Source organism: Vicugna pacos, chromosome 8 (genome assembly GCF_048564905.1).
Source record: "Vicugna pacos chromosome 8, VicPac4, whole genome shotgun sequence".
Classification (NCBI taxonomy): domain Eukaryota; kingdom Metazoa; phylum Chordata; class Mammalia; order Artiodactyla; family Camelidae; genus Vicugna; species Vicugna pacos.
This window is the reverse complement of record NC_132994.1, coordinates 45,861,937-45,889,252: the sequence shown is the minus strand read 5'-3', so window position 1 is coordinate 45,889,252 and position 27,316 is coordinate 45,861,937. Positions and strand designations below refer to the sequence as shown.

The window sequence follows — 27,316 nt, the reverse complement described above, 5'->3', positions numbered from 1 at the left end:
TAAAATAGACTAGAATAGAGTAGAAACTATTAAGAATGCACATAGTAAGGGAACGTACTATTGCATGAAATTTTCAGTGACAGTATTTTACACATATATAAACATACACACACAAACATATACACATACACATATATGCATGCACACACCAATATAACAGTGCAACATAAAATGTATTTGTTACTCTGTACCAACATTTGAAAAGTTTGAAAATCATGTCTAAGAAGGATATTTAATTTTGTTTCATGCAATATCTAAATTTTCACACGCTATCAGTATAATTCCCTCTTTGCAACAAGGAAAGGGTGGGAGTAAACCAGTACGAGTGAGGCCGCTTTTAGCAATACTGAGAACATAGCTGTGGGAGGAAGAATCAGCACTTACTACTGGAAGAAGACAGGTCCACTGAGGGATAAAAACGCGCCTTTCCACTTAGACAACAAGCTGATGACGCGGATATCTTAACAGAGGAGGGAGGCACCATAAAGTTTCCACTGGAGTCATTCATTTTCTCAGCTCTGGTAGCTTGTTCTGAAACCTAACCAGCTGTGAAGGCTCTGGCGGAAGGTACTATATGCTTGGATAACTGTGGGATGTCTTTTTCAACAGGCAAGGCCATGAAACCTGGCCACCTTCTCAAAAGGAACTTTCAAAACAAGATGTCTCTATTAATTATTCTTAAATGGGAAATGCTGCCCTCACTCACCTTCTGAACCCCAGTTAAAACCCTTTATGTCTCAACACCAGAAAAAACCTTGGTAGATGAAGAGGTACAAAGATACAAGTGCCTCTGATGGTTTCTGGCTTTAAGATAATACAAGACCCTGTTTATCCTTTAGCAATGTGTGTGTGTGTGTGTGTGTGTGTGAACATGCACTTTTTGCCACTCACAAAATATGGCATATTTACTTACTCCTCTGTATCTTGCTATTCAAACTTAACAATTCATGATGAATACACATGCTAAATGGTACAGCTATAACTCCCTGTTTGAAGTGACTGGTGAATATTCCATGATAAGCAAATACTGTACGTATGCAAACTTTGCCCCTTTGATGGACATTTGTTTACTTCACTATTTTTCTGGATGGAGAAGTGCCTATTATAATCAGTGCTGCAGTGAGTATCTCTGTGCATGCATAATTACATAAGGAAGTTTCAGTTCCAAAAAATTCCAAGAGCAAAATTTAAATTTTAATAGATGTTGCCCGACTGTTTTCCAAAAGCTGAGAGCAGTTCACACTTCAACCAGCAACGTGTGGAAGTATTCATTTCCCCCTCCTTCTCAGTTACGGAGTTAGCTTACTCTTAATTTGTTGCCTGTCCAAGGTATACAGCACAGTATCATGTCATTACTCAAATCTTCATTTCCATAGCATAATTAATTGAAGCATCTTTTTATATGCCATGGCCAACTGCATCTGCTTGTCTATAAACTGTCCATTCAGATAATTTGCTTATTTTTCTATTGGCATATCAAAGTACTAGCTTTTTCATACTTCATTGATATTAATCCATTAACTGCTATATATGACCACATTTTTCTCCCACCTATTGTTTGCTTATTGAATTTGATAATACTTTCTGCCATGCAAATATTTTTAAATTTTATATAGGATAAAATGTCTATTATTTTTCTTTTGTACCATCTATATTTCTTTTCTTAGTTAAAACAGTCTCCCCAGCTATCACACTGTAAGTAGTCATCTCATTTTTCTTTCAATATTTGCATTGTTTTATTTTTTACAGTAAAGATTTTAATCTATGTAGAATTAATTTTGTAAGACATAGAGTAAGAGACAGACTTTATTTTTTTCATAGTCGATTGTATTAACATTCTTTAATAAATAAAGCATATTCTCCACTAAATTGCATATATTAAATTCCAGAAGATTCTAAGATCCATTCTGGACTCCATTTTCTGGTACTTTTCTACAGTGGCAATACCATGCTGTTTTGATGAGAGTGATTTTATGATATGGATTAATGGTCCATAAGGCAACTGTCTCCCCTACTTGGTTTTCTTTATCATAATGCCTGTCTAATCTCACACATTTATTCTTTAAAGCTACTCTAAGAGCACTTGCCCAATTCCAAAATATCTTCACTGGGACTTTAAACGGTCTTATATTAAATACAGTGATTGATTAATCTACTGACGTTTTAAATTCTCCTTGGATCAGTTTTGGTAGTTTATATTTTGCTATCCTTCATCTGGTTCTAGGGTCAGCAAACTATAGCTTGCAGGCCAAATCTGGCTCATGGCCCATTTTGGTCAAGTCTTACTAAATTATAGCCATGCTCATTTGTTTCCATAATGTCTATGGCTCCTTTTGCACTACAGCAACAGAACAGGGTAGTTGTGACAGAGGCCATATGACCTGCAGAGCCTGAAACATTTACAATACGTTCCTTTATAGAAAAAGTCTGTGCACACACACAAAATAAATGGACAAAACAAAACAAACACACAGACACAGAGAACAGAGCAGTGGTTACCAGAGGAGAAGAGGGAGGGGTAGGGCGAAATGGATCAAGGAAGTCAACTGGATGGTGACAGAGAGAAATGAAATTTCGGTGGTGAGCACACTGTCATATATACAGAAGTAGAAATAGAATGCCTGTACACGTGAAACTTACATAATGTTATCAACCATTGTGACCTCAATAAAAAAGGAAAGAAAGAAAAAGAAAATGCTTGCAGAACCCTGCTCTAGGTTTAAAATTTAGTTTCCAAAAACTTATACGCGGTATTCTCCAGCTTCTAAAATTTCTTCAATATTTTAGTTTTCTTGTTTCACTTCTATCCTGTGCTCTCTTTTTTTTTTTCTGGAAATAGGCTCCCCAGGGGTTTGCATATTTCCAAAAACTAACTTCTGATTTACCTTTTCTACTCTTTGTGTTGTTGCTGTTTTCATTAACTTCTGCTTCCATCTTTTAAAATTCTCTCTTCTTTTAGTGTGTTTTTTCCTAATTTCTTAAGTAGTGACTTTCACTATTTGTAGTTCCTGTGTCTCACGGAGTTTGGAGCATTCTCCTTTCCACTGTTTTGTAGACAGTTCAGAATTTTCATTTTGATTCTACCTTTGGTCCAAGTGTGTTTATTTCCAAGTTTTTAAAAATTTAGGGTATATTTTAATATGTATTTCTAATTTTGTTGGACAATAAAGAATGTGGTTTGTAGACGCTTTTCTGAATTTTTTAGCTCTTTCTTGGGCCAAGCACTTCACTAATTTTCCTGTGTTTCATAACACCAAGGCAGTTAGGCTAAGAACATGAAGTTCTACAGAAAGTTCTATAATATATCTTATTAAGTGAATTTAACTGGATCGTTCAAGGCCCTTATGTCTTTACTTATTATCTACCTTCTCCTTATTAAAATACATCACTAAAAACTGAATTACTAAATAGTTCTTCCTGCAATTGTGGTGGCTTTTGATTATGCATTTCTTGTTCTGTGCCATTTGGGCATAGACGTTTATGACTTCACAAATTGGGCCTCTTTTTATTGTTCTCTGCTTTCTTGCCAATATAAATATTGTTCCTCATGCTTTTATTTTGTTTGCTCTCTGCCATGTGTATTTCTGCCTATCCCTTTCTTCTCTCAACCTTTAAAAATATTGCTTAAGTATATGTTTTGTAGCAACTTTCCTCCATGTTTTTGTTTTTACCCCAACAGCTCTCTTTACGTAGGGGTATTTAGACCATTTACACTTTACTGTAACAATGGTTTATTTGATTTTTTAAAAAATCTTATACTTACAATTTAGTTTATTATTACCTCCTCTTTTTCACTTTATTATTTTGCTTGGTAGACTTTCTGTTCATTCCTTTTTTCTCTTGCTAACTTGAAAGTTCTACTACTCTTTTCAATTCTATAAGTTGTTGCCTTCTCTTCACAAATAGTTGTATTAAAATCTTCTGAAAACAAAATGCGTACTTCTAGCAATCAGACAAAAACAAAATGTTTGCTATCTTATACAACAAAATAACCTTTCTTCTAAATATTTCTTCCTTCCAGATACATTAATCCTAGATCGCTTCCCCCTTTGTCCCTGCAAGATGGGAGTTTGAGCTCTTCTCTCTGTAGATACACTACAAAGTCCCAGGAGCTGGACTCCTTAGAGCCAGAGGGCCATATGGGACTTTGATTTGGTCAGTCAGAGGTTTTCCCAGGAGATCTGTGACAGCAGAGAGGTAGAAGACCTCTTCTGCTGCTCTGCAGCCAAGCATCGTTTTGGCATCAGCTTTTTGTGGCTGAGGTCCCAGTATCTGCACCCCCACCCCCTACCTCAGGATATGACTGATCCATTTGCTGGTGCAGACAGGAGCAGGTACAGCACAGCTCTGGAGCTGATGGCAGGAGCAGCAGCTTGGGGAGGGGGCAGGTCCCGATGGCTGTGGCTTCCTGATCCCAACTGCTTCTTAATAGTAGCCACGGGGGCAGCAGCAGCAGCAGCAGCAGCAGCAGCATGGGACCCCAGTTTTGGGGAGTAGCTTTAAGAGTTGTTCCTGCTTTGTAGGCACTAACTAATATACATAAAATAGATAAACAACAAGTTTATACTGTGTAGCACAGGGAACTATACTCAGTATCTCATACTAACTGTGGTGAAAAAGAATATGAAAATGAATATACGTATGTTCCTATATGGCTGAAGTATTGTGTTGTACACCAGAAATTGACACAACATTGTAAACTGACTATAGTTCAATAAAAATAAAAACAACAACAAAATAATGACTTGGGGATATAAGTAAAATTTTTATAAATAAGTTGGTTTCCTTTCAAATTAAATAACTATTAAGGAAAAAAAAAAAGAGTGATTCCTGAAAGCTGAGGAATCTACGACTACAGCCCCGCAATTATTCTGTGGCCATTTAACATGGCTCTGTAACAAATCCCTTCCTGTTTAAAACAGATGGATGGATTCTGTCCTCTACAACTGGACTCTAAATGACACTCCTCCTTTCTCCCCATAGAACTCCCAGATTTTACTAGATGATAATAATTGAGCACATTTGGTTTTATACAAAGTTTCCCTTTCAGTTTGTCTCTTCCACATCAAGACTCCTTATTTAGCTCAGTACACACTCCCAATCACTATCATTATTTATCTACATTTAACTATCATTTGAGTGTCAACCAAGCTACCAGGGATTAGGCTTGGTGGAAAAATAGATAAAACCTGACCCCTGTCTCACTGCTCTACAGTCACCTTCACAAGTTTCTGGGGGTTCCTACACTTTATCCAATTTTATTCTCATACAATCGAGCAATGCTTTGTTCATTGTTTTTATTAAATGTCCTTCCCTTAAGCAGAGTCATACAAATAAATATAAACTTCGACACATGCTTCTGTTCAAGGCCCTCCACTAGGCACTCTTTATCTATTTACACTTCTTTCAAATGTTTATATCCTAGCTTTTGTAACTACAAAACCCAGCTCCAAGCTCATGCCTCCAAGAAGTTCTCCTATACAGCTCTGACGCAGGCTGGCCCCTGGGAAACTTCTGGAGGCTTCTGTGTTGTGCATGCACCTTCACTGCTGCTGCTTTTCATCGCTATTTTTCATTTCTATTTCCTTTTCATTTTTATTCATTGTATAAGGACTGACTCTATTGGAAATGACTCAAAAAAGGGGAATTTGTCTCTCTGGCTGTCTCCATAGTGTACACAGTGGTTGGCATGAAGTACTCAAAATAACATTCCTTGCATTCGTAATCCCCACTGTGTGTGTGTGTGTGTGTGTATGTGTGTATTCCTAGGTGATATATAAACATGTACACACATGCACAGTAATTTTTGACTACTTGGTGCACAGGTTACTTAAATCCTCTAGGCCTCCATTTACTCATCTGCAAAATGGAGATGCTGTCACCTACTGCACAGCTATGTTTTGGAGAACATTAAATGGGATCCTACATGGCCGTGCTCATGTCGCAGCGGTGCAGGGTCCTGAGGTGAGGAAGTGGTAGGGATGACACTGTGTGACGGCCAAGCCAGTCCTCTAACATCCTGACTCCCTCAGCTGTTCTCAGCCAAATTAACTGAGTCTCTTCTTTCCAAAAGCAAAGGCTGCTGTAAGAAGCTGTATCCAACGCCTAGAATGTCATCAGGCATCCAAGTGGCAGGTTCCCTCCGTTTCTACCTTCAACCAGCTCTCAGAACCACCCCCTCAGCAAGCCTCTCCGGCTGCCTGTACAGAGGCAGCCACTGCTCTCCACCTCATGCTCTAAAAATGCAATTCCTATAACACGTTGCTCACGACTTCAGCTCACGAATCCCAAAAAAGGCAGCCTGTGCTTCTACGTGGTCAAAAGTGACACAGCGCTGTGAGTTTATTCATGGCTTACATACTTCCCCTGAGCCTCCACGTGCTTTTGACGTTTGCACATCTGCCTCACAGAAGGCACAGTTGCTGTTTAAACTGATTTGTACAATGTCCAGCCAAGCAACACACACTTACAAATACTGGCTTAATAAAGGCCCCTGGCAGTCACTCAGCCTCTATGCCTCCCTGCCTTCCTAGGGATTCTTGGTCATTTATGCTGAACTGGTTTCCAGAAAGTTTAGCTGCAGAGGAGCACAGTCGTGCCTCCCTAAAGCCAGACGTGTCCTGGAGGCAGCATTGCCCGTGGGAATGGCCCTGAAGGGAAGGGGTGATCTAGACGGGAGCCACCAGGAGAGGAGCAGTCCAAACTCAACTTTCCAAACGAAAGCCAACTGCCCCAGAGTCTCCCTAGTGTCCTAGAGAATCCATATATCCTGCAGTCAGAGCACCACCCAATACCGACTCGCTCCAGCTGTCCCAGAGAATCTTGCCCTCTGACAACCTGAGAAGAGAGAAATTGTCCAGAGATCCAGAGCTCACACCACACCGAGGGAAGCGGATCAGGCCAGGATGCGCATAGTTACCTGTGCTGACACATTTTAGTGCACATTCTAGGCCATCACTGTATCCCCAGAGTCTCTGCATTGCTCCGCACAAAGAAGATGTTCAGGAAATGCTTGTCAGTAAATAAATGTTATCATAAAATAACACATGCTTCTATCTAGTTCTGTCCTTAGTGCTACTGTAAAACACCCAAATTCTATAGCTCGTCATAGTCTAATATTTGTATCCCATGATGCTGGTTAAATCTCGGGTTGATCTTCCTCTCTCTTTTTTCTCCAGAAAATAGACAGCACATACATAATCAGGTAAAACAGCTAGTCTACCTCGATACTATCACCCAACTCCCCAACGACCTCAGTTCTTTTCTGTACCACGGCCAGCATGTTGAGGTCTGTTACGTAGTTCTCTTGGTTATTCCTAAATCCTCCTGAAGAGGTATCTTATATTACGACCTCTCAGTCTTTCTGAATTTTCCTCTTGGCACTGTTACTTAGGCTCGTTATTTAGATTATGTATTATCAGGTTTGCTACTTAACTGCTACAAATTAACCACTATGGGGTATTAATTAATTAATTTGACATCATATTCATTACCTGGTTCACTGCCATCAGATTCTTGACCTTTCAAATCTTTAAAAAAAAAAAGTAGGCTTGATCGCAACTTCAAAGATTACTTTAAGCCATCATTTTTTTCCCCTCTTCTGGTTCTAGTTTTGTAATCTATACAAGGGCAATGCCAGCCTCCTTCGCACCAGCAGAAAGCACTGTGAATACCCACAATTAAGCGTACTGAATAGCATTCAGCAAGTATAAAGGGCCACAGAAATAGCAAGTCATTTGGCTGCCATTCTGTGGGCCCCCAGAGCAGGAAGCTGTGTGATTCTGTTTCTTTACTTAAAAGAACTTTGAGCAAGTAAATAGAAAACATTTTTGATACCTGAATGTATCATTAGACAAACCAGGAAACAATGTTTTATACAGATGCTAAATAGTCCCACTTCACGGGTTCAATTACAAGTTGAACTCAACAGAATAGGGTAATTAACACTCTCCTTTGTGTTCTCTGATAAAGAAAAGCTGAATATATATATATATACACACACATACACACACACACATACACATATATACATATGCCACATTGATTTATTTATTTCAAAATTATGTACCACATTTAATTTTCAAATTCTAATTTGTCAGTAATTTCAGGACCTACAAAGTTCAAGTGAAATTTTGCTCCATTTAACAAAAGTTATAAACCATGCTTGGCACTAACAGTCCAATTAATCATAGCAGGTGGTAGGTAACTCTGGGAAAAGACTCACTTTCTGTCTTTGAAAATGTAATAATACAAGCTTGCCTTTCTTTTCCTTCCTTCCCTCCCTTCCACCTTCACTCCATAACAGGCAGAGTCAACATGCCTTACAACATCATATAAGATGAAATAATAATTACACAAAAAAAAGACAGAGATGGCACAGCAGTTGTGAAAAGACAGGGAAACTGAGACGTCCAATGATTCTACCTCAGAACAATTACTCACATGATAAAGCACCGACAGACGAACAGCAAAACCACAGCTACGGATTTGAGGTAATGAGAAGGTAGTGTCAAGGATGGTATCAGAGCTCTGCATGGTGACAGATTCCGGTGCACTCAGATTCCAGGTAGAAAGTGACTTTCCTTGTTGAAATGGCTTTCCCACACTCTCCCTTAACCAGGTTGCCTGTAAGATGCTGCTTCCCAGAGCAACACAGCCTTCTTAGAAACCATTTCCGATTTTTTTCTTAGAATGCTCAAACAGAGCTAACATGCATGAAAGCAGGAAAGACTCACTTCAAACAAGAGTTGCCGTCTCAGCATTTCCATCCACCAAAAGATTGCTGGCATTCAGAGTAACTCAGTAAATTGAAGGAATAGAAAAAAGAAGTTAGTACCACAAAGTGAAAAGAAAGAAATGAAAGATCTTTCTGCTGCATCAGTGTTATCCTGTAGAAAAGGACTTGTGCCTTAAATACATACCAGATACAATAAAATTATCAGCATTGACAGTAGTACAACTCATGTTATCCAAAAGCCTACACAGGAAGGGAAAAAGACGATCTGCTTGGGAAATGCTTTGAGTGATTTTTAAAACAAACATTCAACAACAAGGACCTACTGTATAGCACAGGGAACTATATTAAATTTCTCGTAATAAGCCGTGATAGAAAAGAAACTGAAAATATATGTATGTATGTATGTATATGTATAACTGACTCACTTTGCTATACACCTGAAACTAACATAAATCAACCACACTTTAGTAAAATATTTTTAAAAAAGCAATCCCCATATTCAAAAAAAGGAACAAACATTCAACCACTAATACTGTGGAAAGTTAGCATTCCTATAGGGGTTCTTAGTTAACAAAGTGCTCTGAGGCATGTGGGGCTTATTATAATTCCTACTCACATTTAGGGGAGTCCAGTCTCTGAGCAGTTGCTTGCAACCAAGAGGCTGAGTGGGACAGCCTGTCTTTGGGTAGCACTATACTGACTGCCTTAAACAACACTTTCTGAGGGTCTACTTGAGTAACGCACCACGTTCTCTAGAATACATGGTAAATGAGGAACACAGCAGAGCTAAGGCACGGTGTTTTTCCTCTTGAAGTTCACTGACGTCTGGAGAGCTAAAGTTGATCAGGAAAGTGACTGGGGAAGCTGTGTCCAAACTGCAGGACAGAACCATGAAGGATGCCTGGAATTCAGTCAGACCTGTCTGTTAGGGTTGAGTGTTCTGAAGGAAATGAAGGAATTCAGAGGTGCATTCAAGGTCTTTAGAGTTGGGTGGGAAGTATGTTTATATTTTGCAAGAGGCAAAGAAATACAAAACCCAATCAAGTAATGTGGGGGCTGCGGGTTTCCCTTTAGAAGTCACAGAGTTGTGGACACAGCAATGATAAGTTCAGAGCATCCACTGGGGTCACCAGTGGGAATGCTGGCAATGTCCCAACCCAAATTTCTAGTCCTTGTGCAATCTCAAGTGTACTCAGAAAGCCACCCTTCTCTTTGGAAAGTAAGCTCGGTTAACCGATAAAGCCTCTGTACAGCTCTCAGTCCCAGAGAGATGCAGAATCATCTGCAAATGCCACTCCACCTGCCACCCCTTTCAGACATCCCTGTTTTATCAATTTATTGTTTTCCTTAGCATTTACCAACATCTAGTATGCTACATCTTTTATTAATGTATGTTGTTTACTATTTGCCTCTTCCCTAGAACCATAGAACTGGGGTATTTGTGAGAAGGCATCTGACTATTTGGTATTTTGTATTAGTTTGAGAAAATTTTGCCTATTGAGACACTATCAGGTTTATAATTACAATTTTAAATGTTCAGTTAGGTAATTGATTTAAATGTGATTTTTAAGTGGGAAGCCTGCTAAATTTATAAGTAATATTAGAACATTTAAGAGAATTTTAGATTTGCTATATTTATATATTTAATTTTTAGATTCATAATATTTAAGTAATCGGGGAGGATAGTCAACTAGAAAATTGAAGTACTTAAATATGAAATTGACTATGTCAATTAAATTTGTGTATCAGTTAACATTATACTACTTGAATAGCCTTCAAAGTGCCTCTGAGTAATTAGCATTTGCTAATTTTATAAATAGAATAAGATTTGCAAGCAGAACTTAAGAGGGTAAGTTTTCTGAATCTGACTATATAATGAAAAAAATGTTAATTTTTAAATGAAAAATAAATCTACAAATAGTCTTTTCAACAAGGCATAGGGACAAATCACCACAATGTGCTGCAGAAGGTAAAAGGCTCCCTGTGGAAGGATCACAGGGCAGCGAGGCAGGAAGGAAACTCAAGTTCAGGTCTAGTGTCCCCTGGGTCTGACCCCCACCCCACCACCCAGATCTCTTGGAGAGCTTCCATCTACAAAACCAGGAGACTGGATGAGATCGTTTGCCAACCCCTCCCAACTCTCGATTCTGATGCTGCTCCTTAAGGATGTAAAACAGATTCAAAGCACTGTGGGAATCGAGAAAAGAGGGCGATACTTCCAAGGAGAAAATCAGAAGTTCGTTAATAGTTGGATGGGCTCTGACAAGTCGAAATGAGAGGACCAGCATCCCAGGAGGACAAAATCACCCTAGCAAATTCTCTAGGGTTTGGAAAATGGAGAGACAGGAGAATGTCCAATGATAAGCAAGCCACCCAGTCTGGTCAAGAGAGCACTTCCCCAGTGTGTTGATGACTATGTCTGATTGCTCAAAAGGCTACTGTGTGAGAAGCAGCCTTTACCATATCTGCTAGGATGTCAGAGATGTTTTAGCAGCACAGTGGTATTATTTACATAGGACCTAAACAAACATTTGATTTTCAAAATTATTACATTACTACATTATTAATCTATTTGCATTAAAATTAGATTTTGCAAGAAGGGTATGCTTTTATATTGCACGGTAATTTCTTGGGAGTTTATTTTAAGGTTTGTTTTTTGTTTAAATGGAGGTACTAGGGATTGAACACAGACCTCATGCATGCTAAGCACGTGCTCTGCCAATGAACTCCTTTATTACCCTCCCCGGGAGCTTATTTTAAAATGACCTTATACTGTACTGCTTTATTAGTATAAAGGCTAACCATGACTCAAATATTCATTTTCCAGAATCCATCTTGAATTCTATGAAACTGAAAGAAATTTCACATAATCTGATATTTCTGTAGGAGATTTCCTCTGCCCTACATTCTCAACAAAGCTAAAAATGCTCCCCAGTAAAAGGTCAGTGAAATTTGGAGATGAGTGGATTCACATTCGTCAATATTTCAAGAGTTCACAAGCTTTCAGCGAAGACTTGGGGTGGGGGGTGGCACATTCAGGGAAGGAAATAAGTGTTTTTCAAGTTTAGTTCAATAACTTCTTGCAACGTGTAGAATAATGTTTTTAAGACTACAAGAACGGGGACTTTTTTTTCCTCACAAATCTCTACAAACTAGCAAGCAGAGCAGGCCACATGTGCTTTATAGAAGAAAGGGCTACCCAATTATCATAGCTTTTATTTATATAAATGAGACTTCCCTCTGCCCAGTTCAAATAACCTGAACAGGTGTTCCTGATCCAAGGTTTTCAACTGCACTGAAAGTCAGCCGCCTGGACAAAGCATTCCCCGTGGAAGTGGGCTGCTCATTCCCTCTCTCCCTCTGGACCCTCAGCCACCACATGGGACCCTCCATGTGGACAGTCAGAAAAACCTGGGCCCCCAAAGCACATGGTTCATTTGCACATCTCATCCTCAAGTCGGTACCTATTTGTTCAATGGAGATTGGGAGTAACTGAAAATCTATTTCTTTGTAAAGTATGTGCCAGGTATACAGTGGCCTCTTTTCTTTTTTTTTTTTTCCTTTAAAAATAATTTATTAGCGTTGAATCACAAAACACAGGGAAGACACAAGGGCGATGCCTGTGACCCCCTGGCTGCACTTCCCTTCCACAAACACCTCTGTAGACACCGGACTCCTGATGCCCAAGCATTCGCTCACGTCCTAACAGCTGCAGAGTATAGTAACCAGCCCTGTGGGAGGTTTAAGCAGACGTAGGGGTCCCCTCCAGTTAGTCTTCCAGCTCCCCGTTACCAGTCCTGATGCTGCACTGGTTGTTCCAACTGTCACAAATGAGTTGGTCACAGACAAACTATGCCTATAGCCCTTAGAGCTCTGTAAAGTTTAAAACGGCCTTTCCTAAACAGCACTAAAGTCCGTCCCCTTGGTGTCCCCAGCCTTCTAAGCCCTGGGCTGCCTGTGGCACCTGGATGGCAGGCCCTGGGGGTCCCCACATCCTATGGCGGCGATGGAGGAAGGGCAGGCCAGGCCAAGCGTGAAGAATAAACAGTCAATTTTATTGGGCTCAGACTAGGAGTCCATGGGTCTTGAGGACCTCTGTGAATTTGTCGATTTTCTTCTCTATATTCTTTTCAGCCTGCTTCCGTAGCCTCATGAGCTGCTTCTTCTTCCGGTAATGGATCTTTGGCCTCTTTTCTTTTGAGCTGACCCACAAATGAAACTCTATTCCCACAAAAAAAAAATGTGAAATTCTACAATGAATAAAGATCTCATAGGGGAAATGAGGGGGTGATTGACAGCATTTCCCAGGAAAGCAGCATTAGGGGTATCTCTTTCCTGTTCCTCTCCTCGGGCCTCCAGGCATCTCTTCCTCCCACCCACCACGGTACTCTTTTTACTCCCATTAAGGCTCAGTCTCCTGGGTCCCTCCCTGCCCAGTTCCCATGTTTCTTCCTCACCCTCTCCTTGGCTCCCTCACTCGCCTTCTCTTAAGAAGAACGACTTAGTTCTATCCCAGCTTCTATTTTTATGCCGACATCCCCCAACTCCTAAGCTTAATATGTCAGTTTCCATGCTGGAAACGACATTTCATGACAATGACAGAAGACTGAGAATTCTTACTGTCACTCTGGCACTTCTTTCACTTGGAGAGCTTTTATAAGAAGTTATAATAAAAGTTTCTAAAAGCCATTCATTTCTTATAAAAGTTGAAAGTCTATCCTCTGTTACACCCTGCCAGGGTTATAAAAGATGTTATCCACTCAGCACTATTCATCCACTCATCCTTTTCCCCACAAATATTTACAGGGTGCTTTCCATGAACCAGTCATTCATTGTTCTAGACATTGAGGACGGAGCAGTGGAGAAAACAGCCAAAGCCCCTGCCCTCAAGGAGTTTAAACGCTCGTTGGGAGAACATGAAAACAAACAGTTATGCATAAGTATAAAATGCTACTCTGCTATGAAGAAAAATAAAGCAGAGTGAAAGGAATAGATCGTGATAGGGTTTTATATATATACAGATAGTCTTCATTTGTGCCTTATTTATATTTTGAACCATCTGATATAGCAAGAGCAGAAATCTACACTTGTCATCAGGAGCTTTTCAGAGCACTCAGAAATCTCAAGCATGCTGCTAAGCAGCAGACACCAGGATCTTCAAAGGCCTGCGTCCGGCACACACACCCTGCTCTGCTGGCTCTGCGTTCCTTCAGCAAGGCTGCCCTGTAATAACCAACATCCAAGCCACAAGAGACCAGAAATAAGATCTGCTAACTGAAAAGATAAGCACTGCCAGCCCTTCCCCCGGTGATTTATTAAATTACTATGTGAGAAGCAGCGGAAACGTAAGCAAAAAATTTAACCTGTTCCTTCTCAAAATGTGTCCAAACAACAAGTGGTGCTTAGTCTGTCTGCGTGTCGCTAAGTTTTGATCCAAGTAAATAAGGAAGGACCAAAAGAGCAATCATTTAAAATAGCCTCTTATTAGCAAAACCACAGTGTGCTTTAGTAGGTAAAATGTACACTTCAGAAAAGATCTTTGCGTGCAGGCCAGATGTCCAAATTCCATCAACTTATATATTTATTTCTATTTTCAACCCACTCATCTTTCCTTAGCTCCAGAAAGCTATTTTTAATTGTGTGGTAGGTGGTTTATAAAATCCAAAGGATTTTCTAATAGAAGAATGCATTAGAGATAGTAGCTTGACATCTAGTGTTACAACAAAAATAGGGTGATAAGCTCACAATGAAAGGACTTTGGTTCATTCACCTCTGTTTCCCTAGCACCTAGTGCAAAGCCCAGCACAGGAGGCACTCAATGCATATTTCATGAGAAATTAATAAATCATTCTCACTGTTCCTTTTAATTACCGTGACAGCATCCAAGCACCATCCTACGAACCTCACACAAATCATCTCACTCAGTCGTCACCAGATCCACGAGGTGGCCACCACTTCCACCATTTTGCAACTGAGACTTGGATAAGCGAAAGGTCACAGATCCAAAAAGCGACTGAACTGGGGCACATATCCAAATTTCTGTGACAACATCCATGCTCTCCACTGCGAGGCTAGAGTCCCTTTATAGGACAGAACCTTTGTTTTCCTTTCTTCTATTTTCTTTTCTCCTGACTTCTCCCCACGTGACCACACTCACCTCCTCAGCCTGGAGAAACAGCTTATGTGAGTACACAGTCATTCTCTAAATGAGAAGTTGCCAGCATCCAGAATAAACTTTCAGGAATTACACTAGGAAATGAAAATATCTAACTTGGCTACAAACTTTCCATATATAAACAGAAGAAAGCATAGTTTCATTATGGTTGCTTTATATACATAGGAACAGCAGCTTTATATATAGATATACATACACACATGTTTGTATGTGTGTATATATATACATATAAACATTTTTTTAATTTTTATTTTAAAAAAGGAACATATGATGAAAAAATCTGAATGAGCCTCTCAAGAACGAATTAGTCAGGGCCTCAAAGAGCATCTGATCCAATCCCCTCCAGGTAAGAGGTGAGCAAACAGATCCAGGAGGTGAGTAAGAGTGATAGCAAAGCCGAGACCAGGCAGGTCTCCGGGCTCTTGGGACGGTGCACTTTCTCTCCATCAGGGTTTGATCAAAGACAAATGACAGAAATAACAAAAAGCATCCACCCAGGGAAAAACTGAGCAATAGCAGTAGCCATAGCAACATCACTGCACTGGTTCCCTGAGCCCTAATTCCGCAAGGGTGATGTGATAAAGGCCAGGTCTTGCCTGTTTACACAGTGGGGTGTGTTTCTGAGAGTGACACTGAGATGCGGAGGCTCTGATTTGATACAGGGGCTGCCAGCAAATCTTCACGACATCTGGACCAGAGGGACACCTGATCTTTATTATCTTGTACAGTAAATCTACCTGCCTCTAAGGGAGACAGTCTCTGTCTTCCAAGGCTCCCTGAGATGCAAAACCTCCTTGAGAAGACAATCCAGAGAAAATTAGCTGTGAATGCCTTTGCTCACAAGACCAGTTGTGCAGAAACTTGAGAGACCCACTTAAAACTGTCTCCTGATAACAGGGGTCCAGTTGCCAGGTCTAAGGGTAACACTGACCGGCAACGAAGATAAGGATGCAAGCCAGGAACGCAGCTGAGGGAGAGTTTTTCAGGTAGAGGGACTAGTAAATTGAAAGAGCATCAGGAGATGAGGTCAGGGAGGTAACGGGGAGGAAGGGGAACAGATCTCATAGCACCCTTGTGGCCATAGGAAGGACCCTGCCCTTTATTCTGCGTGAAACGAGGAGCTACTGCAGAGTTCTGAAGGGAGGCGCAGTGCGACACTACATGTTTTGAGAGGCTCACTCTCATTACTATGTTGGGAACAGACTGAAGACAGGCCAGGGCCAAAGCAGGGAGACCAGCCAGGGAGCTCCTGCAGACACTCAGGTGAGAGCTGATGGCGGCCTGGGCCAGGGCACTATCAGCAGAGGGGGTGGGAAGTTGTTCGACTCTAGATATATTTTGAAAGCAGAGTGGGCATGATGGACCGGAAATGGGATCTGATGAGGGGGGAGAACCCCAAAACAAAAACCTTTCGTGGGTAGGTTTGGGGCTTCTGTGTTTGAAATGGAGTTGCCATTAGCTGAGATGGAGGCAGCTTTGGGAGATCTTGGGGCATTAGGGTTACTGTGGAGGAAGATCAGAAATTCAGCATTAGACATGTTAAGTTCAAGATGCTTCTTAGACATTCGTGCAGACATATGAAGTGGGCAGGCTGACACTGAGGGGCCAGGTCCAGGTGGGGAAAATAAATGAGGGAGTTGTTGGTGTATGGATGGAATTTAAAAGCACGAAACACGAGGAGCTCAGTGAGAGAGTGAGTGCAGACGGGAAGCACAGCAGACTGAGGTGGGGCTTGTGAAGAAGGATGGGGAACCAGTGCTTGGCCTCCTGGAAACCAAGAGAACAAAGCGCTCCAAGGAGAAGGGAGTGAGCAGCTGTGCCAAGAGATGCTGGTAGGTCAACCAAGATGAGGACTGAGGATGGACCACTGGATTTTTTTTTTTTTTAAAGAGGAAGAGCTCATTTTCTCTTTCATCAAAGAGAACCCAAATTCAAAGCTATTACATGGGACCGTTGTAACTTCACCACATAGAACAGGTCCCATTACATTAATCCGAAATGTGTATTTTCCCTCAGCCTTGGGGAAGGGATAAGACCAGACAAAGATCTGGGGAGGGCAGCCTCCAGGGTCAGGCATAGGGCACCATGGGGAGGGGGGGCCACACAGAATGTTGACATCCAGTCTTTTTTTCCCCTGAGGTCAGGTCTCCACAGGAGAAAGTTTTTGTACTTCTAGATGTTGTGAATTCCCAGGTCATTGCAAACAAGCCCATTTAACTGTAAGTACACAACATGTAGGATGACGCTAAATATAAATGGGTTTTTTCCCTCCCTTAGCAAAGGTCATAACAAGTTATATTTATGTCTGATTTTAAGGCTTAGGATAGTAGATTACAAAATGTTATAGCTAATAGCACTGATCCACTATTTGCCCAGTTCTCTTTTTGAAGGAAGTCAGCAACCCTATAACGTACATAATCAGAAGAATGTAAGTTGGTGGGCGGTGGGCAATATTGTGACTCTCATTCTTTTCAAACTTACATCTGAATCTCTTTTTAGATGTGTGCTTTCCCTCTGTTTACTGTTATTCAACCCACCTCCTTCCTCCTACCTTTTTTTCCCCAATGTAAGATTTGCTTTTCAAATGTATTACATTTTTTATTTGTAAGTAGAAGGGTCTTCCTCCCTTGTGGATGTCAAAACCATGTCTGGAAAGGAGGGGCCAGGGTCTCCAGCTCAGCTCTCCCGCATGCCAGAGAATCTGTAAAGCCCACATGTTGAGCTCCGCTGTGAAGAAACGTCTGCCTTCTGGCTGGTGGGTACTCTCCTCACATCTTCACACGCAGTTTTTTCAAAATGGAAAGATCATCTTTCAAAGATTTTTTGCATGTGTTTTCATCTCTACACATTCTCTCAACTGTCACAGTGAAAAAAACCGCAAGTCCTAATCCTCAGAATATGCTTCCTTCTTTTAGGGAGAGCATTATTGGTCTACAGGATGGAACCTGATGGAACATCTCATAAATGACTGGGACCATGCCTGGCACACAGTAGGCCCACAATATACGGATATCTTCCTTGTTAGTAACGCTCTTCATGGATTGGGGAAAATAGAAGAAAGAGATGAATTCATTATAAGAAACTTCCAATCATTTGAAATAAATTTTGCAGGAAGCATGAATATCTTGAAACTTCCAGATAGCGCCCTGCAGTATCTAAAGAGGAATAATGAGGACCAAGGAGTCCACTTTCCTCCAGGCCTGTCCTAACTCTTAAGTAAGAGAAATCATCTTTCCATGATGTCTTAATGTCAAAATGAATCTATTTTGAAACCGAAAATGTTGGAAATATTTGTAGACAGTTTTCTTTTCAGCTCTCATTATTAACACTCTCAGCTCATTCACGTGCCTGGGAAAAATCAGTGAAAAACAAACAAATATCCAACAGCCAGAGACTATGAAGCTGAGAGACCTGAAGAGATGCCCTCCCACATCCCCCATACCTAGTTATCTTTCTTCTTTTGAATGAATCATTTCTACTTCCAGGATCCTTGACAAGGTGCTCTTGCTATTGATTGACATAAGAAATGTCTAATTATAAGAAAATTGCATTTTGTAATTTCAAGGGGTTGGAGGATTCTACATTTTTAGATACAAGTCAGGGAAAATGTAATTCGTGTAAGGTGCAAATAACCACAGATAAGTCTGGAGATGAGATGTAACATATATGCATATTTTTAGGGTGCAGTACATTATTTGGCTACAGCACAAACAGCCAAGTGTCAGATTCTTTGTCTTTTGAGAAAGCAGCAGTATATTGATGATGAAGGGGTATTCTTGGAAATCTGTGGTTTTATTCTGGGCATTTCACTACCTCTGTATCAAAACGTAACACTTAATAAACAACGCATACGGTGAGAAACTATTTAAAACACATCTTTCCTTGAGGACCCAAAGCTCTCTTTTAGCCAATGCAAATTCACTACAATGTTCTGCTGCCTTCCCTGGTACATTAAAACTGATACTTAATTTAATGCATATATTTTAAATAAATTATACTTCATTTCTTCAATATTCAATGACAAGTAGAATGCCAGGCTTGAAAATCCACAGTGTGGGGACATCCTTTATGTGTTCTTAACCGCATACTAGTTCAGTAAGTTTAAGAGGTGGCTTCAAGGTGTTGCTGGGGACGTTCCAGAACCTCAGTGAGGATGAACGTCCACACACACATAGAGCAAACCAGGCTGATGACTGGGGCTGCTAGCCCCTTTTCTTCAATTGCCATTTTAGACCACAAAATTAACATAGAGATGGCTACAGTAGCTACTAGTTTAAGGACAAATCCTCTGATCATTCATTTTTTTCCAGTAGGAATTTTTTTCTTCTTTTTTCCTGGTACATGTTGGTTGACATCACTTTTTGTTTTGTTTTGTTTGTTTTGGTCTTTTGGGGGGGGGTAAGTAGGTTTATTTATTTATTTAATTCATCTTTTTAATGGAGGTACTGGGGATTGAACCCAGGACCTCATGCATGCTAAACAGGCACTCTACCACTGAGCTATACCCCTCCCCTCACCCTGGAACATTCTTAAAGTAGGTATTATGCTAACACGCTTGGGAAATGGTTAAATTAAAACATATCTGTGTAAACAAGTAATTACAATACTCATGAGACTATAAACATCTTTCTTTTTGGGGTATTCATTGAGATTGGTCCTTTTTGCCAGCATCTAGACAGTATAGATCCTACCTTCTGGAAACAAACATGCAGATCCTATGCCTTTCATTTATTTTAAAGTCCTAAGATGACAAGATATGGATGAACAGCAAGAGGAATAACGTATTTCAAACACTCCACCTTTCAACTGGCTTCTCCTTGCAGCTACTAGTAAAATTCTACATAGGTTCTAAGAATTACATGTTGTGTGATTTTATAGGATTTCCCATCTTGAAAACAGAACTCAAACAGCAAGATGTTGCTGCCCTCCTCCAAAGGGCCATAATATGGGGCTTATTCTTGCAGATCTCCGCTATTCTGGTCATAGTCCCAGACTGAGATGCGGCCCACATATGGAACAGACAGTGTGATTAAATTCTGCCCCTTAAAGCCCCCTTGACTGTATAGAATGTAATACAAAATCTATTATTTTTAACTTGGCACACTGAATGCTTATACACACCAACTTAAGGAGATGGTATAGAATATTAATAAGATTCCAAGGTATGGAGTCAAATTCCCTGATTCCAAATCTGGATTCCAACCCATCCAAGCTCTATGAATTGGAGAAAGTTGTGTAACTACTCTGTCATTCAGTTTCTTCATCTGTGAAATGAAAATAACAGTACCTTCCTGGTAACTTTGTTACATTTATTAAAAAATACGGTTTTTTTAAAAAGTGCATAATAGGATGGTATCTGGCACTCAAAAACCCCACTAAAATATTACTGTTTTTTTTAATCACCCTCAATGTGAATTAGTTCTAATTAGTATTTTAATACTCAAAAATCCCATTGAGATGGAAATACATCATCTCATCACTTCCATGTGTCATCACAGAGGGATGCCTCTTCTTTGACATCCTCCCTGGAAAGATGACCCATGTCAAACCCGTCTTTGTTCCCATCAGCGCGTGCAGCCCAGCGCATACAGAGAAGCAGTGCGCTACAGCGCTGGAGCTCATGCTCTGCACTCAGATGGACTTGGAGTCGAAGTCTGCCTTCTCACAAATTTCTGACCTTCAGTTTTCCCTGTCTGTATACTAGTATCTATCCCGTGGGGTCATTAAAGGAATCAATAAGATGACGCAGGCAAAGTTCCTGGCATATGCTACTAAGGGCAACAGCAAATGTTTACAGAGCGCTTTCCAAGTGTCAGGCACTGTTTTAAGCACTTTGCATATATTAACTCGGTAAACCCTCATTACAGTCCTATGATATAGATGCTATTATTAGCCTCACTTTATGTCTGGGGAAACCAAGGCCCAGAGAGATCAAGAAAGTTGTTCAGGGTCATGTTAGTGGTAAGTGACAAAGGCAGAATTAAAATCCAGGCAGTTTGACTTGGATCTGGAATCTTAACCGCTATCCCCTGTCTCTCAATAGTAAGTGCTTGCTGAATATTTGCTATCACTATAGTAGTCGATAGATATTTGTTGAAATATTTATTTAACAAATCAGTATTTGCTAAAGTACTTATTTATTATTTACTATGGCTCCCTAAGTACCAAATCTTACAATTGACCAGAAAAATGGACTCTTGCCTGTAAGTTTTTTGAAGCTGCTTCTCAGATGCTGCCTACCAAGAGTATTAAGAAAACAAGGTGTATATTAGGGGAGGCAATTCAAAATAGGTTCCAATATACTGTAATATCTACGATTTGTATAATTTGATTTTACAAGAATTTTAATTGCAACAATGGTATAAGATTTGTTGCAAATGACTGACCTTATCTTATGTATACATCACTACCTACTGTAAAACTTTTACTAGGAGGGAAAATATAAGAGAAGGTAGCTTTGAAGACAGTAAGAATGCTCTTCATAATATTTTAAAAAATTGTAAACCAAAATGTATAACACCTAGCTTCGATAGTTTGAGGTTTTTAATTATATTGTCTGAAATTTGGAAAACTGATTTTTTCCCTTGGATAATCTGATCCTTATAATACAAAAGACTTGAACCTGTTGCTATTTGGGGGAGAAAGGATTATTTCACTGTTTTGTAAAAAAAAAAAAAGGCTTTGTTTTCACAGCAAGAAATTTGTTTTCACGGAATGTTAATAAAAAGGATATAATTGTACTCATTTTTCTAGAGCTTTATTCCTTGCTTCGTTTTCTGTTCTTATCCTTGTTTGTTTTCTTTCATGTATTTCTAATTTGCATTTTCTTGCTGTGTTTCATACACCTGTATAAACTGCCCTGAGTTCTTCCTGGAACAAGATGAGTGCCAATAAATGACCTGTGAGCAAAGTATAAAGTAAGGTAAATAAGACATTTTCACTTTAATGGCATCTGCAAACAGGTAGGATTAATCTGACATTTATTACTTTATGTCATTCAGGGACTTCTGGGAATCCTCCTGAGTTGAATGTCTGAATATAAAAAATAGTTACTGTAATTGGCTGAATAATGGCCCCCAAAGATATCATGTCCTGATTCCTGGAACCTGTAAATGCCACCTTATATGAAGAAGGGGTCTTTGTAGATGTGGTGAAGTTAAGGATTTTGGGATGAGGAGATGATCTTGGATTATCCCGGTGAGCTCTAAATGAACTCACAGGCATTCTTAAAAGAGAGATAGAGGGAGATTTGGCAGAAAAGAAGGCAAGGTGACCACAAGGGCAGATCGAGGAGATGCAGCCAAAGAATGCCAGCAGCCACAGCAGCTGGAAGAGACAAGGAAATGGAAGAGGGTGCTTCTTGGAGCATCCAGAAGGGTGGAAGCCGTGAAAGTGATCTTGAACTTCTAGCCTCCAGACCTATGAGAGAATACCATTCTGTTGTTTTCAGCTAACAAATTTATAGTAATTTGTTATAGCAATCATAGGACACTAATACAATTATTAATCTGAATATATACAAGTGTTAAGTGAAGAGAACTTTTTTCTTTTTAATATTAAAGACATTGGGAAAGACAAGTTATTTCCCAGAACAGTGAAATACTGCAAGATAGTTTAAAAAGGTCAGGAACTTTTTATTTTAAAGGACTGCCATATATTTCAGGAAAATGCTACATTCTTAACCAGTTTCTCTCTCTAATTTATAATTTTATGAAAGCAAAATTCTCTAGTAGCAGGAAGACAGCTGGTACCACTGGCCTCCTGCGGGCTTTGCACTGCACACCGTGCTCCAGCCCCTCACCGTCGAATCGCTCTGCTCCTAATCCCACTTCTGTGTTCCTGTTCTACCGACTTCCTGTCATAGGGAAGAACAAATCTGACTCCATGTTAGATCTGTTCCTTTAGCTCTAACCCTGTGCTTTGTTTCCTGGTCTTAGTCATGATGGTTCTGTACCTTTTGTAAAATAATACTGCCTGAAATATACAGGATAGCCCACTCTCAAGGCTCTGACTTTAAGGGTGTAACACTTTTCCATGCATATAGAGTTGAAAAGTTGCAGAACAGAGAATAACATCTGTCTTGTTGGAGATTTACAGGAACATCATGACCTGCCTAGGTGGACAGCTGCAAGTACAGAGAATTTCCACATCAAGAAGTCTGCAACAACCAAGCACATCCCTTCCCCTTTTTAGTATAAAAGGAGCCTGAATTCTGACTTGGGGAAGATGGTTCTCAAAGACTTAAGTCCACTATCTTCTCGGTCTGCTGGCTTTCCAAATAAAGTCATTATTCCTTGCCTCAACACCTCATCTCCTGATTTATTGGCTGGTCGTGCAGCTAGCAGAATGAGTTTGGACTTAGTAACCTTCCCAGAATGTCTTCCTGTTTTGCTGAAAGTAATCGGTCAAAGCACATTATTTGCAGCGTGTCATTTATGGAAAAGTTTCTAGGATCTGCTACTGCATTTATCGAATTATGTGTGGAAATCAGGTCCACAGCATGTGGGTGGCCCCCTGTAAAGTTCCGGGGGACATTTCACCAGCAGCTGCCCACTTAACCTCACTCATTTTTGCTTTTCTCTAGTTCAAGAGGCAGAAAGATAAGCCATCCCTACTCTAGACAATTCTAAAGTAAACCATGTTGATGATAGAAACTTGCATGGAGGAAACCACAGGACTCTCTTAGAATCTGAGGCAGTTCATTGAGCCAGAAAAACGTGCCAAGTGGAAAGATTTTCCCTTTAAGATAAACTATAAACATTTTGTGAAAAGTTTTATTCTTAAAGAACTTAATATGTCTGCTGCGTAAATGACCACAAAAGTCTGAAAATGAAGAACTTAAAGTACTGGGAAAATGCAGATTTAAAAGGCAAGTATCATCCACCTGATTGTAAAATATAAAGCTGAGGTCATCCTTGACACCACCATCCTTCATAGGCAATCCAAGTTATTTTGATTTTTCTTCCTAAGTATTTCTTAAGTCTGTTCACTCTTCTCTTCCCAGGTGACTGTCACCCTAATCCAAGTCTCCCTAGGATGGCTTCACACCAGGGGGAAGAGGGGTGGTGGGGGAGATGGTGGGCAGGGGGGAACTTAAGTTTTACCTTTCCTCTGAAAGTGGTAGGCTTTGAGGGGCGGGGTGGGGGAGCGGGAACTGGGCTCTCCCAGCGTCAACTCTGCTACTGGTTACTTGATGTCACAAGGAAGTTACATCTTTTGCTTCCTTCCTTTCTGGAGAATGGGAAGAACACTACCTACCTCATGAGACTGTCGTGAAGTAGAAATGAGTCAACACACGTAAAGCACAAAGAACAGAAACAGGGACACAGTAAAGAAACTCCACTCGCTGGATTATTACCCACTGGGCCAGATGTTTTTCAGGCTCTCCCTGCACTCTGGCCCTCTTTCGTATCACTAAGATAGTTGCAATTCCACACTTTATCACATAACTATCAAGTTACTATCTGCCTTTTCCTCCACTGTAAATTTCCCAAAGCAGAAATCAAGGCTGTGTTGGTTCATCTTAGCACAGCGTTTAGCAAAGGAAAGCACTGGAATATTTGTTGAGTAAATCTCACGAGTAAAGCAAGGCAGTGACAGTGGGTCCAATCTGTAGTTTCAGAAATCTGATGAATGTTTCCTACTGGCTGCAGTTTTTCTCCATCCTCACTGAGTTATAGATTTACCTGGGAAGTTTTCAAAGATACGGATACCCAGGCCCCAGGGATTCCAATCTGATTGGTCTGGGATCAGCCAGGGCCAGTATTTAAGATTCTGCAAATAATTCTACTATGCAAAGCAGGTTGGAAAACTCCAGTGTTGCTCCCACCTGCTTCAGCTTAGGTCCAACCTGACCTCCAGTTTTGAAGTTGACCAACAACCCCCTACCCTTAATTGAATTCTCCTTTCCTATTTAGATAACGGGGAAAAAAATATACTGGAAGCGGCAGCTTTATGGACAGGATCTTGGCTGATGGAACGAACGAGGATGGTTTGTGTTGTTCAGACCATTGTAATTCTGGCAGCAAACCTATTGGGTGGCTCCAGGCCCAAGCACCCGCCGAGCTGCTGGCATTAAGGACGCTTCGGCCCCTAAAGGGCGAGCGCATAGGGTCATGAACCTCTTCTTTTTCCTTCTTTTCCCCCTTTTTTTCCCCCAAACGGGCTTTCTTTATTTTCAAAGCCATCACAGAATTTCCTGCAGTGTGGGAGAAAGGTGGTGATGACTGTTCTAAGGGCTGAAAAAAAGGCTGACCTCGCATCTCTTTCCTTCTTGGGGGCAATGTTGCTTGCTCCCAAGACAGGCTCCAGAGCCAGTGTCCAGCCTCGTGCTCCACATCCGCCCCCCTCGGCTTCTTTCCACCGTCCATTTACTCTCATTCTTGTCCCGATTCCATCGGGATTCCCTAACTCTGGTCGCAGAGGGACCCCAAGACACGAGGCTGCCCTTCGTCAATGTGTCGCGGGCTCCTCGAGCGGGCGACCCCAGAAGCTGGGAGCCGGGCAGCCAAACCGCGGCCAGCGACCCCGCGCGGGTGCGGAGGCAGAGGTCCCTCCCCGACCGTGGGAAACAGGGACATACGCTCCGATGTGCTGGAGACCTGCGGGTGGGTGACGCTCCCCTCGCCTCGAAAGGCAGGTCCCAGCGCTAGAAGCCCCTCGCGTGGCCGGAGACCCGCGTCTCTGTGGAGCCAGCACCTCGGCGCGCGGCGCGCCGAGCCCCGAACTTGGGAGCTGCCGGACGCGAGCCCACCGCCCAGGGCGACAGGACCCGCGCTCCGCCACCGCTCCCCGCGGGCGAAAGGCGCGGAACGCGGACTCCGGAGCCTGCCCAACAGGTCCTCTGGGCACCCCGAGGCTCGGGGAGCGCGAGGGCGAGCGGCCGGGACAGAGTAGAGCGTCCCGCGGGCGCTCTCTTCCTGCGGAGGGTCCTCTCCCGTAACGCCTCCTTCCTCGGTCCCCAGCCCCGCAGCACATCCTGAGTTTGGGGAGCAGGAATTCTCCCACAGGCGCGGGCAGGGGCAGAGCCGCGGGCGTGTGGAGAAGTCGCCGTTCCGCTCTGCGAGCAAAGTTGGGTGCTGCTGGGAAAGGGCCTTTCCACGCGCCGGGCCTGGCCCTCGGGGCGGTCGGCGACCACTCACCTCGTGCCTGCGCCTCCATGGTGGCCGACTTCGGACTGAGCGCCGCGGGGACGCCTGGCGCTTGGCGGAGAAGCAGCTGCGGTGCCCGAGCTTGGAACGCAGCTGGCGCAGCCGCTCGCGTCCTCTCTCCGCACGCGTGTCGCGAGCTCGGCGTGGAGGGGGTGGGGCCCGCGGGGCGGCCTCCTCAGGCCCTGCTGGTTACCTCCGCCCCTTCCAGTCTACCTGGCCGAGACCTCGCGGGGACGGCGCCCGCCGCTTTGCGCCCCCTGCCGGCCGCTTCGCGCATCGGGCGGGGGGCGCCCGCGCCGGGCTCAGGGCGCGTGCTCAGCCCAAAGACGCCGGGAGTCGGCGGTGCCTTCATTTTTTGGTTTTTTTTTTTAGTGAATCTATTTATTGATACCTATTGTATATGGTTCAATGAAGTAATCCATAAAGATAAAAACATTTTTTCTTTTGGGTATCACCATGGTCTACGTAAATACTCAAAGTCAGAATCGTCTGCAGGAATCACTTCAAGTCACACAGTAAGGTCTACAGACCTGAATTCGTCTCTCATTAAACAGTGACACGTATGTATTCACGCCCATTGGCTTTGGAATCTATGACTACAGGGAATGTGGAGTAAAAGTAATGCATAAATCTAAATCAAGGGAGAGGGTATCAACCATCAACAAAAAGAAATAAAGATGAATTAATCTCCTAGATGAGGTACCACAATTGATACTTGGAGTCAGAATACTGGAGATGAAGTTTTGTGTTTGTTTTTAATGGGACAGTTCGTTGTGAAGCACCTCCCTACGCCAGGGGAGAGAGCCATGGACCACTGCCTAGTGGGCCATTGCTCTGGGGCAGAGGAAGGAGGGTGGACTTACAATAGGGAACCACTGCTCCTAGTGGAAATACCGTGTTAAGTTCCTCCGACCCTCTGTACCTGAGACTTTTGTCAACCGACCAATGTATAACTTTGTGTTCTGTACGCTTCTGTTTTAACATACCTCATTTAATACACACTGTTAACATTCACATTGTGCTCCCGGCCAACAGCACTGTAACTCACACCTGAATAAAACTTATTAAGCTTACTTAATATATGCATTTCTCCCTAAGGCACATACAGCCTTTCGGCACTAAGGTACTAGACAGCACTTTGGCACTATGCTTGGAGGCCATTTTAAGTAGCAAAATCATCCTCCAAAACACACAGAAGTCTGTGAGTCTGTGGGAGGGGCACTTGTTTACACTCTGAGAGCTGACACAAAGAAG

At 41.8% G+C, this 27,316-nt stretch overlaps 1 protein-coding gene across 4 annotated transcripts in view; it reads right to left on the bottom strand.

The window, feature by feature from the left end:
• TPD52L1 (TPD52 like 1) overlaps nucleotides 1-26,267 on the bottom strand; it is a 78,762-nt gene extending 52,495 nt beyond the window's left edge. The window contains exon 1 of one of the 4 annotated variants that reach the window (XM_072965827.1): nucleotides 26,054-26,267. In XM_072965827.1, the coding sequence (XP_072821928.1) occupies nucleotides 26,054-26,072 (19 nt within the window). In that variant the 5' untranslated portion in view covers nucleotides 26,073-26,267. The remainder of the gene's footprint in view (nucleotides 1-26,053) is intronic. The other 3 variants (XM_072965828.1, XM_072965829.1, XM_072965830.1) reach the window with 3 other exon arrangements.
• Nucleotides 26,268-27,316: the final 1,049 nt, after the last annotated feature.